Source organism: Bos indicus, chromosome 6, assembly GCF_029378745.1.
Source record: "Bos indicus isolate NIAB-ARS_2022 breed Sahiwal x Tharparkar chromosome 6, NIAB-ARS_B.indTharparkar_mat_pri_1.0, whole genome shotgun sequence".
NCBI classification, from domain to species: domain Eukaryota; kingdom Metazoa; phylum Chordata; class Mammalia; order Artiodactyla; family Bovidae; genus Bos; species Bos indicus.
In genome coordinates, this window is record NC_091765.1 from 29,692,387 (window position 1) to 29,706,616 (window position 14,230).

The following is a 14,230-nucleotide window of genomic DNA, read 5'->3' on the forward strand; positions in this document are numbered from 1 at the left end:
AACACATTTCTCATTGCAGAATGTTCTGTTGGACAGCACTGGTCTAGATAACATGCAGCTGATGAGAATCGTTCCTCAAAGGTAAGAACAATAGCTAACAATTTAATGTGTCAGGCACTTCACAGATGTTTAACTCATTTATCTCTCACAAGATCCTAGAAGATAGTTACTGCTAATAGACCCATTTTGCAGATTAAAAAACTGAGGCATTAGGCTTTATTTTTCAATATCTTCTGGCTAGTAAATAAGAAACGGTAAGAATTAAACTCAGGCAGTCTGACACAGGCACCTCTGATCTTCTTACCAAAATATCTTGGTAAGAGGAAGCTGAAGAGAGTAAAGAGGTGGTTTTAATATGGCAGTCTGTGCCTCCACAGAAATAAGAAATGACCAATTTGTCAATGTCTTTGCCAAGAATGACCTTTTCAGACCTACCAGACTTATCCAAGACAGGCCTTATGGGCTAGAGGTTTAGATGGGGGTTAACTCTGAAACCATCTAAATGAAATATTTCACAGATGAAGAAACTGAGACATGCAGTTTACCTGACCTGTCCAGGATAACAGAATGAGTTAGGACCACAGCCAGATCAGACCACAAGCTTTCTGCTTGTGTGTGTGTTTTCACATTGACCCCTTGGCAACAAGAGCTTAAAATTTGCCCAACGTATTATTTAGTATTAGAAATGTAATAATCTTGGGAAGTGGTTTTCTTCTTCCTGGAAGGTCAGTTTGCCAATGTGTATTGAACTTTTAATCCATCCACTTTCCTTTTATCCAGCCTTTCCTTATTTTATCCACCCGTTCTTATATTTCCCCTTCATCATTACAACAGGGATCCACGACCTAGCTACCCAGGCAGTTCTTTCCTGAGTAAAAACTTAACAAAAATTCATTGCAGTTTGAGTCCTTACACACACCGTTAGGAATATGGAAGACATGTCACAGGTTCCACCATCACTTTAAGTGAGTATCTACAAATTCTCTTGGGCACTGATTCTGGGAGTTTTTCCGGTATCATCTCACCACGCTTTACATACTCAACCTTGCCAGCGCCCAAGCCGCACGAAAATAAATCTCTGCTGAAGAAGGAGTTTTCCTTGAGCTTTTAGTTACTGTTCCACTACAGAGAAGCCCAGAGCATAACGCAGTCTGAGTTGCCTTGGCGTTGACGACCCCAAGCGAACTGGGGCACTGCAAAAGCTTCCTGCCTTCTTCCCCGGCACGCAGGACTTCAGCTCCTGCGGCTCGAGCCCGGCTTACTCAGTTTCGAGACCTGAAGTGGTACGGCGAGTCCAGCCCGGGGTGGTAGGGCTCCGGCGGCGGCCCCGCGGTGTAGCTGGCAGGCGGCAGGCTGGGCTCCACTGGACGCGGCCAAGCGGCTGGTGCGCGCCCGCGGCGCTGTCGGAGTCCAGGTCTGGCGCACCGCGGGAGGCAGGCGCGCTCCCACTTTCCCGAGCCGCGGCTTTCCTCAGGTCCCTCTCTTCTCAGCTTCCGCAGATTAACCCACCGCCGCTCTCCACCTCCGGCTTTGGGCGCGCTGTTCCCTCACTCCCCGCTTACATAACGCGAGCGGGCGCGCTCCCGCCGCCTCTTACCCCTCAATCGACTTGGGTTGGGCCCTCCTCGCCTCCGCGGCCAGCGCCTCCGCGCCCCTGTGCGCCCCGCGCTAGGAGGTGACCCTCTCTGGCCACCCAGCAGCAGCGGCAGCGGCGGCAGCCGGGAAGTCTCTCCGCCCGCAGGAGAACCTTGCAATTGGAGCCGCGAGCGCCTCACTGTGCGCAACTCCCTCCCTCCGCTGCCCCCTCCTCTCGCTGTTTCTTCCTCTCCCTCCGCCCCCCCCCCCCCCGCCCCCCGCGTGCCTGTGTGTTCGGCACAGGCGAGGGGACCCAGGGAGCAGTCCAGGCTCGGCGCGCGGCGGAGCTGCGGCTGCTCCTGCTGCCGAGGGAAGCGACGAGGTGGCCGCCTTGCGCCTCCGCGGACTTCCCAAGTGGGGGCAGAGCAGCCTCTCGCGAAGCCGCTGGTTTGGAAGGCGCTGGGAAAGAGGGACCTGCAAACTCCTCCTCGGCGTCTTCTCCCCACCCTCTTTTGGCCCCTGCCCTAGGAGAAAGTGGAGTGTGGAGCTCGGTGATCATTATTTCTTCAGACAGCTTCGCGGTGCCCCGACTCGGCGCAGCCCAGTGGGGCTCTCGGCTGTTGGCGCGCCTCTGTGTGTGTGGTTCCCCCCGGCACACCTCGGTCGACGATGAGGAAAGGTCTGCGGGCGACAGCGGCCCGCTGCGGACTGGGACTGGGATACGTGCTGCAGATGCTCGTGCTACCTGCCCTGGCGCTGCTCAGCGCCAGCGGCACCGGCTCGGCCGCCCAAGGTAAGGGGGTCCGCCGGCTCCGCGGCCGCCTCTCTTCGGTTCTCGGGCTTCCCTCCTCCTTTCTCTCCTTCTCCCCAGTTCTCCTGACTTCCTTACTTCGCCTCGTTTCCCTCAACTGGAAATCACTTTAAATTCTACTTTTCCAACTAATCAGGAAGCTTTGGTCATGATTATTTTTAATCTGTCATCCGAGATGGGCACAGCGGGGCCAGGGACGCACGGAGTGTGGACACGCATCTACCCCTGGGCATGTGGGAGCCTGGGGTGTCTTTTGCACTTTCTGTCCTACACTCACACGTCGTCGTACATTGCGCACACCGAGGTTTGGAGGAACTCTGGGTGCGGGCGGCGGCGTGGCCTGCCGCGGATGCTCTCTGATGCGCAGAGGCTCCCCGCGCTGTGCCACGTCTGGGTTTGCGGGATCTTCAGTGAGTCTCTGAAGACGCCAGATCCAAGGGCACTCAGCTAAGATAACATGTCCCTTGCGGCCGGGGACCCTCCGACGCCGGTGCCCCTCGGCGGCTGCCCTGGGCGCAGTAGAGATTCGCGGGGCACCAGGACGGCGTCCCAGCCCCCGGCAGGCCCGGGGTGTGCACGCCTCCCCGCTCTCGTACCCTCTCCGGGTCGCCCTGCTTGTCGGCGACGGAGAAACTTAAAACCTCTCAGCTCTGAGGAAACGGACTGGTCGTTCAAACTAAATCCGAAACTCCCCGGGGGTAACCCGGCCACTTTATAACTGACATTTTAATGCGTCTGAGCTTTAAAAAATAAGTGCCGGGGTCCTGGGCACACCCGGGATCTAGAGGAGCTCAGCCAGGAGTTAAGGGTGGGTAAGGGCGGAGGGGAGGCACAGAGGCTGACCGCCGTTTTCTTCTTGCGCTCGGAGTTTGAGGTGATGGAGGCAAATCCCTGCCTTCCGAGCCCTTCCAAGCGGAGTGGAAGAGACTGAAAGGAGAAAGCCAAGACTCCCCTCTCCGGGGTCTCTCTCGGGTCCTCTGACCCCCCTCCACCTCCTGGCCTAGCCGAGCGCCCCCCTGGGTCTTGCCGCCCAGTTTTGTGGTGGTCGGTGGCTCCGCGCTGGCAGCTCAGCTTTTCTCTGGGATGAGGGTGGGGGTGGAGGAAGCTTCCGCAGCGTTCAGAGGTAATCCAGGCATCCTATCATCTCGGTTACACTCTTTCCAAATTTGGAAAGCAGAGGAGGTGCGGCGAGAGCCTCAACTCCCTGGGAGATGCTCAGACACTCCGGAGGTTAGCGACAGCATTCCCGCAGATCTGCGGAGGAGCTGGGGGCGAGGGCGTGGGAGGTGGAGGCGGGCGCCCGGCGCAGGCTGGTGTGGCCCGGGTGGGGCGCTAAGTGATTAGTTAGGCTTTGTGAATTAGCCATAGCTACTTCGGGGAGTAAATTTTCCTGCTGCCTAGCTAAGTAGCCACGCTCATAAATCCTTCTCTTCTAGCCAGATGCCTACCATCCCCGAGGTTTTGCTCTGGTTTTCTTATTCATATTTCTAAAGCTCGTCTGTCTGTCTATTTTACAAAGGAATCCCCATTGAGAATCATAAACTTATTGTAGGTTTCTTGAAATTGGAAGAAGTTCTCAGGACGGCAGCTGAGGGTACTTAGAGGGGGCGTTTGCAAGTTGAAGTGAGCAACCTGATGAATTGTTGTGGAATCAGCCGCGTGACTCCCTGTGGAATTCGCCTGCTGTTATTGGGCGCACAAAGGACTAAGCTATAGGGTGGGGGTGGAGGTGGGGACGGAAGGGGGACCAGGCAGTGAGAGAACTGTTTGGGAAAAGGACAAGTTAAAGTCCCCAAAGATGCCAAATGGGAGATATAGGATCCCTGCCGAGAGCTTACTACAGCCAAATTAAAAAGACTGGGTAGGAAAAAAGATCAATAAAGATAATCAAACAGAAGATTGTAAGTGGATTAATATTGAAAGAAGAGGGGAGAAGCGATTAAAAGAAAAGATGCCCAGGATAGACTGAGCGTTTGCCTCTTACACTTTTTTTCATTTCATAGACCAGGCAAGCCAAAGATTGGGGATTTAACAAACTCTTCTGATCTTAAGTGGAACAATTAAATGTATTCTTTTGGGTTTGTGCATTTCACTGCTGTTTTTCTCTGTTTATTATTTTTCTTTCAGTTCCTGGTGGACAGACTGAATCTTGTCTTTGAGAGACACACTATTCCACCCTTTTAATCTTTGGCTTCCTCTGTATTTCAGGATACCAGATATTCCTGTTAGGTGTCAGAAATGTAGAAAGCACCAAACTCTACTTTCTGTTACCATCACTATCACTCTAATCCATTCTTCCAGCCTGTTTTCTGTTGAACTACTATTAAATACACTTTCTTCTCAGAATCACACTCCTATAATGGTTTGATAAGGAAGTCAGACCTTTCTTTCCTTCTAATTTTTTCCTATTTTTTCTCCTCTCTCTTTGGACTAGATCACTAGGGAAATAAAAGATGCTGTTGCTCCCTCAAGGTATGATTTCCTTATGCTGAGGGCTTAAAGATGGAGATAAACGACTTTTTATGAATGGAACTATGTATGCAATTAAGATGAGAAAGTTAATATAAGCACTTTACAATGTGGATAAGATTTTTTATTCTGTTGTTAGAAAGATACTAGAAAATTGGAAGTTTTGGGAAATACGTGTCTTCAGAGACAGCCAAGAAAATAACAGATGTTTAAGATAAAAAGGCAGAATGGATATTATTTGTGAGTGTACTCATTTTGTAACTGTGGTTTGAAAAAAGGCAGCAGTCATTTTAAACAGGTCCTTGGGAGAGTCTTTAGGCTTTAAGCAACAACTTTCTCCTTTCTGGCTATGTTCTAATTGTTTCATTCAAGATTTCTGGGAACTCCTAGCTCCAGGGAATTTGTGGTGTTTCTGACTTTCAAGAATGAAAGATTTCACCAGGAAAAGGCTGTGTGTGTGTGTGTGTGTGTGTGTGTGTGTGTGTGGTTTGCCTCAAAATTAGTGTCCTCTTGAAATGCATTTTATTCCTGGATTACACAGCATTGATATTCTGCTTATCTAGCACCAACTAGTGTTATGAGTGTTAACACCACCAAAGTCAGAACAAAAAATTACTGGACTCTAATTATATTGGGATAATTCTGTATTATTGTAAGATAACTTGTAATGCTTTTAAACAATATACTTCTTCTAAGAAAAAGAGGAAAAATTACTTTCATGCATTTATGCATATTGGTGTGGTACAAACAGACAACTGGCATGGAAGACTGACTTTCATGACATGTATACTATATAGTTTTTCTGTTTCAGGAGCAGAGTAAATTCTTAAGTTTGCATTTGGAATTTGTAGTAAGGAAAAGTAAGCAAGTTTACCTTTGTTTAGAACAATAATTTCATGTCTTCTAGCTTAGGGGATTCTTAAAAGGCTTCAGAGAGCAAACTTTTCAAGTACTTGCAAAGCTTGAGGAGCCATTAAATTGTTAACATTTACTGACTTCCTGGCCTTCTGTGTTCTGGATCCCGGGGATTCCATGTTCAACAAGAAAGGGCCCTAGAGCGTCACCTGTTGTAGTCTGGTTGTCACAATCAGAATTCATACTAGATCCTTGTTAAGCAACCCTCCTAAGGACATGGAAGAGGCATCCAGGTCTCCTAGCCAACCCTTTTAGCATATTTAGAATTATTGTTGAGACTTAAAAATAACTGTTCTCTAATATATGCTAGGTTCTCCAATTAGTGCAAACAGCCACAGGGCCCTAACTGCCTTTAGCACTTTTCTGATTTAGGTCATGGCTTTGCTGGAGCAGCAGAGGGAGTCACTCTCAGAAGAAACATTAAAACTACGGGAGGCAGCCACTTCAAGACGATGATGGGGAAGCATGCGGGGATGGGGCTTGAGCCAGAATTCTTGCCTTGCTCTTTTAGCCTATGTCTTCTTTTTTAGTTTGACTTTTGCATCTGTGGCAGTTAGGAACAAACCTGTTAACATCGCCTCAAATTAGAAATCCATGAGCTGTTTGCATAGTGTATGGTAGTAGAAGTACAGTTCTGAACAATTATTATGTCCCATACTGTGTGCTATTTGTTAGGGAGTTGAGAAGACAGTTTCACCCTTCGAGGAAGACAGAACCATAGAATTATGATTTGCATTCTGAAATATAACAGTGGACATAGGTATAGTACTTTCTGGATTCATGTATCCTGTGTTAGTAGTAAACAGGACAAGCTAGGGTTGCAGTGTTAAGCGCAGGAGTTTGGTTGGAAGTGGTTTGGTCTTAAAGCTATTTGCATTGCAACTGTCTTATTAGATCTTACTTAGGTTTAACATATCATTGGTCTGGCTTTGGGGAGGCACAGGTTAGAGGCTGTGAGTGGTGTGTGCCCATTCTGCCTATTAGTTTAGTGGTTACAACTGCCTCATAATACTGCCGCCTCCACCTCCTAGCTGTGTGGCTGCTGGTGAGTTATTTAGATTCTCTGTGCCTCAGTTTCCTCAGATGTAAAATGGGGATAAGGTAAACTATAACTCAGATGAGGGCTGTATGAATTAACACATCAAAAGTATGAGCAACAATATTCTTTGGTTTCTAACTCTGTAAACCACAGACAAAGAAATCTAGAAGTTAAAGAAATTAAAGTTCAATAATTTTGAACCGAGAGTAGGGTTTGCTGCGGACACTGCTTCCCCCAAAGTCACGAATGGAGTTGTCTAAGGAAATGCTCCAAAATGTCCCGCTGCAGAGTCCTGAGCATGGCACGGTTCTTTGAACAGCCTGTGGGAAGCTGTCTCTTTTCATAGCCACATTTATTCCTTTCCACACAATCCGGGAAATTAACCTAATACCAGTTCTAAAAATGCCATGTTAAGTCACAGCCTGTTGAGCCCTGGCTCCACTCTTTGACTTTCTATCTTTACAATGAATATTGAAAAATAACCTTGCATATAAATCTATTAACACTTTTATTTAATAAATACTTTTATTTAAAAAATTACATGTAAGTTCCAGATTTTCAGATAACTGTTTTGAGAAAACCAGCCTGTTGAGTAAATGTGGATAGTTTTTTTTTTAAAAAAAAATGGACACAAGTGTATATCTAAAAATCATAATGGAATACATGATAAAACAACACAAAAATACAGAAAAACAAGGGAAAGCAAATCACCAAGACTTTAATACATTCAAGTTGTATTTGCAATAGAAAGTTTCAGCATCATAATGTAGAACAACGTGGGTAATCTAGATAATACGTATTTTGAAAGTGCTACACTTAATTACTTCTATTTGTTTAATGGTTAATGCCATTTTTTCATGTTTAGTTTTTTTTTTCCCCCATGTCATGTGGATTGAGGGATCAGTTCTCCAGCCAGCAATCAAACCTAAGGGCCCAGCAGTGAGAGCTCCAAGTCCTAACCACTGGACAGCCAGGGAATTCCCTCATGCTTGTAGTAAATGCTGTTTTCTGGCAAAAGTTTAAGATAAAACTAGACATTTTTGGGAGTTTTGTGTTATTTAGAGTTAAAACACATCTTTCTCTTAAAGTATTTTCATTGCGGTTTTACTTTTGGATTGCCTGGTCTGCAGTTAGAGAGTCCTAAATTTCTCACTCTTTTTCTCTTTTAACCTAACTCCTTAAAGCTATGTATGGGCTCTTCTTTGACAGAGATGGCTTATGGATTTGTAGAAGAGAGCTCCATGAATATGAGACCTTGGGTATTGTTCCAGTATCACTTAGTTCAAGGATGTTTAAAATAGAAGCTATGAGAAACTCAACGCTATTCTTTATGTGACATTTTTTAAGTATAGTAAGTTTGCCTTGAGCAATATTTAAAAAACTGTTTCTTTTTTTCTAGTTTTTAAAAAGGAATCCAATAATTGCATAATTTATAGTTTCTCTTATTTTAAATATTTATGACCTCCAAATTTGTAGAGATTTTAATAACAAAAATTGTATAGTATTCATGAGCTAACAAGCTCAAAAACAGTAAACTTTTTTACATTCTCTACCTGATTAGAACTCTTAGAAGAATTTCTGCCTTTTCATGAAAACCTAATACATATACTATGTTGTAAATATTTGGACTCTTTATGAACATAATATTAAAAATATTATCATAATTTTACAATTGAAATGAGTTCAGGTTTAAAGTTGTAATGTGGTTTCTCATTTTGAGAGTTCCTGCCCCCCAAAAGTTGCTCCCTTAGGATTATATAATGAGGTTTTGAAAGCCACAGAAGAATGTCTCCAGATCTGATACTTAAAACATATCTAGTCATTCACACATAGTGTTAAAGTTACTGTGACATTAATTAAATTGAAGTTATAATTTGAAAAGTGAGCTGAAGCTTTCAAAGTGCCAAATATGCTGGTATTTGTCCTTATGTCAGTATACCTTTTTATTAGCAATGGGTAGTGGTTCAAAAGTGCTTTAAGTAGTGAAAGTATAAGCTTAACATCTGAAAACTCCAGTGTTCGGGGAATACCCTTTTCTAATTAAATAAGCATGTCTCATCGTAGTGTGGTAGTGGAATGAGAGAGAGAGGAGACAGGTGAGACTTCATTTTATTGATGTGCTTCTTAGAGTTCTTACTTAAAATATGAGGGCTCCAAATAATCATCTGTTAACAGATGATATTGATTAATCAAATTTCATTCCAGAGTTACCAGTCTTATTTATTTTAAAATGTTGTGAGGATAAGGGTTTTGTCTTCATTAATCATTGTCATTTGGATCCTGTGGTTAGATTCATTTCTTGGCAATTATGAGAGCCATAAAAATGCCTCATGTAGATGAACGTGTATTATCTATTCTTCTAACTAAGAATGTGAAACAACAGAAACTCCCTCAGCACATTAAACAAGTTTATTTAAGAATGCTAACATTTTTCAATTTTAGTCAATGTCTTAATTGATTATTTAATCATGGACTGACTGAACTCAAATGTTATTGTTTTTTTTCCTCTGTTCAGAATAAAAATCTTGTATATGAATATTCATTTCCAGTAAAAACACATTAATGCTTGCCCACTAAAATACATCTGTAGCCCAGTTATAAGGGTAAACATGTCCTTAAGTGGAAATGTGGGTGTTTTCAAAATTCATGAAAATTAGTGTACATAATAATATAAAATATGAAAGAGCAATGTAGAAGTAAAGTAGACCATTTGTACAGAAAATAACTATTTTAAGATAATTCATAATGTACATTCTCTTAGACAATAGTATAGTGCACTATGATAGGCATGTGGTATAATAATATCCACTTATAAATTACAAGCATAGTGAAATACATCCAGGTATCAGGCAAAAGTGAAGGGGAGCAGTTTGGGACTATTCTAGTCTCTGAATTTGCAAGTTTGTTTTTTGCACTCAAATTGAGTATTTTAGATGATTCCGTTACCTTTTTGGAATTTTGAAAACCTTAAAAAAAATCTTTCAAAATCTGAATCAGAGACTACTCTTAAACAAATGGTATTCTCTGACATTTTCAGGAACTAAAAGTGACGGTCAGTGAAGAAGGCATTGTTGTTGTTTTATCATATGTGATTATCACAAACCTGTGTTGTCTCTAATCCAAACCAAATAGCCAGATTACTACCACAATAAAAACTTTGATTGGAAAGACAGAGTAAATGATGGCAATTTCACTTTGAGCCTGATGTCTGTGTGAAATATGTTGACATTTGAATTCAGCTTTTGCTGAGGGAAAATGATTCATTTTATCTTCCATTGAATAAAGAGTTTGATAAATATACACATTGTAGCCACCCAATGGAAGTAGGCAAGTTTGGCAAATCTTGGAGTCATTCTAGAGAAAACAGTAATTACCTTACCTGTCATTTTCTTTAGCAACTTTCCTTCTTTCTTCTGTATCTCCATAAGATCATGAGAGAGCACAAACTTTTAAATGTGTTGGGGATCAAATTCAAGGATTGAAAGAGCCTAAGACATTTTCCTCCTAGCCTGTTACAAACGTCACCCACAGAGCATGCAGCTTGGTGGAAAACAGAAGCCTGTTTCAGAAACTGCTCTCAGAAGCTGAGGAAAAACAGGCATGCTCAAATGATTTATTGTTTGTGCTATCCGGAATAGAGACCTAAGATCAGTATTTCATTATAATATTATTCAATGGCACTCTGACTTGAAACCTTTATATAAATAGAGTCTTGATACACATCTATTTCAATGAGCATAGCAAAAGAGTTTATAAAGTATTTAAAAGATGTATTTTTTTATACATCACATTTGGATTTTACTTAGACTTGTTTGAGCAGGATGTACTTGTTTGAGAAATCTAGACTTAAATCAAAGTGATATATTGATACATGGAATCCTTCAAAGTTCTCTATAAAATGCATTTATATTTCCTCAGCTACTCTGTTAAATAGTATCATTAATAATACCAACATTGTATGTTAAATCTCACCTGTACATCAGAAATTGAATATCATTCTTAGGATATATAGGAGTTATTAGGGACAATTGTCTCAGAAAAGAATTTGCTTAAATGAAGTTTTATCTTTAATATAAATAACAGCACATTTATAGAAAATGTTACCAATATCTTTCTCTTATATATTAATCAAAATATATATTTATTTTTGTTTATGTTTACATATAAACAAAAATTAACTACATACATGTTTTAACTATATATATTGTGTATATATATAAATTATATATATATATATTTAAAAGGCATATTGGAGAAAATTAGAGTTTACATACTATAACCTGGTGAAAAAATGTAGAAGAAGGATGACTAGAAAAAATTTTAACAATAGATTTGTTTTCCAAGTAGGGATGGGGTTAATCAGTTTATTAACTTTATTAGAGACAATGATCACATGAAAGATACACATGTCATTTTTTATAGAATGAAATATCTATGGAATTATTTCCCAGGAGGGCATTTCCTGGAAGACTCTAAGTGGTATGAAGAGTTATCTGTGAGCGCATGCACGCGCGCGCACACACACACACACACACACACACACACACACTTATGTTTGCACAATTTGTGTGTGTAACTCTTTGTTTTAGGAGAATTCATTGTCACATAATCTTGGCAATATCCCCCCAAAGCAAACAAAACCTATCAAATAAATGAAAACAAACTTACTAAAAAAGAAATGATATGTAGTCATTGAATAGGGGTTTCATCCCTGGTTTCTAACTGAAAAATTATATTCTTTTCTGCAAAAAGTGCCTCGTTGTCGACTAGTAGTTAAGTTGTCTATGGCAGTGCACAGTAGAGCTGCCTCTGCTTCATTTGTGCAGTGGCTTATCTGATAGAAGCAGTTTTCTCTTGTCCGGCAAGTGACAGAAACTGGGGGATCTCCACGTGCACTGGCTTGTTTAAAACATGTGGAGAAGAAATACCATATTTTCCTACACATGTGAATGCCAAGTCACTTTAGTCATGTCCAACTCTTTGCGACCCTCTGGCCTGTAGCCTGCAAGCTCCTCTGTCCGTGGGGATTCTCCAGGCAAGAATACTGGAGTGGGTCACCATGCCCTCCTCCAGGGGATCTTCCCCACCCAGGAATCAAACTGTGTTCCTTACATCTCCTGCATTGGCAGGTAGGTCTTCACCACTGGTGCCACCTGGGAAGCCCATTTTCCTATACAGTAGACTATAATTTTTAGACCAAAAGAGAAGGCCAACTCTCCTCTGTGCATGAGTAAAATGTTTCATTCACATGTGGGATCCCCTCTTCAACAGAGACAATGTTTGCCTGGTAAGCACCTTGCCTGAGGTGACCTCTTATGATTGGGCAGATTGAAGGCAGTCAGTTGTGTTGTTTTTCAACTGGTGATATGTTTCAACTTCTTAATAAAATGGAATTATGTTTCCAGGCGGGATGTTTATAATTTTCTTGGACTCCATCAGATGCCATACAGGTGTTTTTATTTCCATATTTCTCCATTATATCCACTGATACATTTATTTAAATGAACAAAGATAAAATTAGTTGAGGGGGAAAGAGTTGTTACTACTGAAAGAATATAAAAAATTTAATTCTACATAGAGGGATAATATGATTTCCTGCTTGTTTTTAATATTATATTAAATGCAGGTTAATATATATTTACATGACACATCAATATGTAAATATATGTTAATTATTGCCATATGTTTCCACATCACTTGGCATTTCTGAACTAGGATTTTAAAAGATGCAAATAAATTCTAGCACACAGGGAATTGTTTCCTATGTTCTCTATCTTACATATCATATGTTCATGGATGACATAGTGTTTTCATAAGAAAAATATGTAATATTCTGTTATGAACAGCAAAGTAATAATAATAATGTCCCACAAAGTTTTGCGATTGCACGTCTAAATGCTAATGAGCGGTTGCCTGTTTAATGCTGAATTGCAAGGTTAAAAAGAGGGTCTTAAAGATAACAGCAGATTCCACAGTCCTTGAGTTTGTTTTGCATTCAGTGACAGTCACTAAATTAGGGAAAGGAATGTTCAAACAACACACTTGAGGAAAAGTGATTTTTATAGAAAGGAGCCATTTCTGCTAATAGCCAGTAACTGCACGTAACCCTGCTGACATTAAAAGTCCATTAGCTAAGCTCAGTTTAAATAGCAGCTGATGCAGTGTCAGCTAAATGTACACTGGAATTTTTTCATATAATGCAGTAATAGCAATTCTGTAATTTTTTTCTAAAACTACATACATTAAGTAAAACAAATGTCATCTGATAGTAGTGGCAGGGCTGCTAATAAGCAGGCAGAGATTTGTGATGAAACAAAAGTAACAGTCTATATAACAAGAAGATAATAAATGGTAGTGATGGTTTTAAAAGGAAGCCTTTGAGAAAAATCATATGGAGAAGCTTAAGCTGACATCCAGAAAGAGTTGTTTCCATAGAACCACGTATTAATGTGCACTACTTTGAGATATTCATTTAAAGTGGAGTGATTTTTTTACCATTAGCCTCAGTGTTTAGTATTTCAGTGTATTTTGAAACAACAGGAAGCCCCCTCCTTGGACACTGTTATATGAATAAATAGCAAGGGAGTCGGGGGAGGGGGTAAAAGGGGATTGAAAAAAGAACACAAGTGAAAAAAGAGATGTACCTTCATATGTGTTAATATCTTTAAGGAGATTACTATGGTAATATTTTTAAGCAATCTGATTTATTAATGCTGTCTACAATGAAATCAAAGGTTGAAATATTTATATTATCCCCCCTCTCCTGTTTTTCCATTTTTTGAATATTTTCCAATCTCCATTTTAATCATCTGAAAGACAGGAAGTTTTACTGGAAATTTTTAATAGGATCCAAAGATTTTTAACAAGTTATCTTAAAGAATTCTCTAGGACAGTGTTCTGTAACTGTGAGGCCATTGTGGAAACAGTGAGGGTCACTTTGTAATCTAATGGGTGAGTTGGGAACAGGGCAGTAATTAATCAGGGGCTGTCGTGCTCACACCACTGTAAAGTATTACGAGAACCTTCATGCTGACCACCCCTCCCATTATCAGACCATTAGTAAAACCCTATACAGGCAACAATGGGGAGGCCTGCCTAAGCTTATGACCCTAATCACTTGGGTATAAGCTTTGTGCATATTTTCAGAATGGTCACTAGAATTCTCATCACATTTCTGAGTACTCAGAATTATTTATCTTTGTAATCTAAGAATTTATTTATGTCTAACCTGAGATATCTTACACACACATAACCTGAGATATTACATCTTTTGTTTATTTTTGTTTTAAAGTTAACTCAGTTTTCTTTATATGATTAAAAAATACCTCACATAACTCTGCGTGGCTTGAAAGGGGGAAAAAGAAAAGAAAAGGAAGGAAAAGAAGAAAGGACTACTATTTAACCATAATGGGGTGACAGAG

At 41.2% G+C, this 14,230-nt stretch overlaps 1 protein-coding gene across 2 annotated transcripts in view; it reads left to right on the plus strand.

Moving 5' to 3' along the window:
- The first annotated feature begins 1,869 nt into the window (after positions 1-1,869).
- UNC5C (unc-5 netrin receptor C) overlaps positions 1,870-14,230 on the plus strand; it is a 426,767-nt gene continuing 414,406 nt past the window's right edge. For both annotated transcript variants that reach the window (XM_070790840.1, XM_070790841.1), the window contains exon 1: positions 1,870-2,368. In XM_070790840.1, coding sequence (XP_070646941.1) covers positions 2,245-2,368 — 124 coding nt within the window. In that variant the 5' untranslated portion in view covers positions 1,870-2,244. The remainder of the gene's footprint in view (positions 2,369-14,230) is intronic.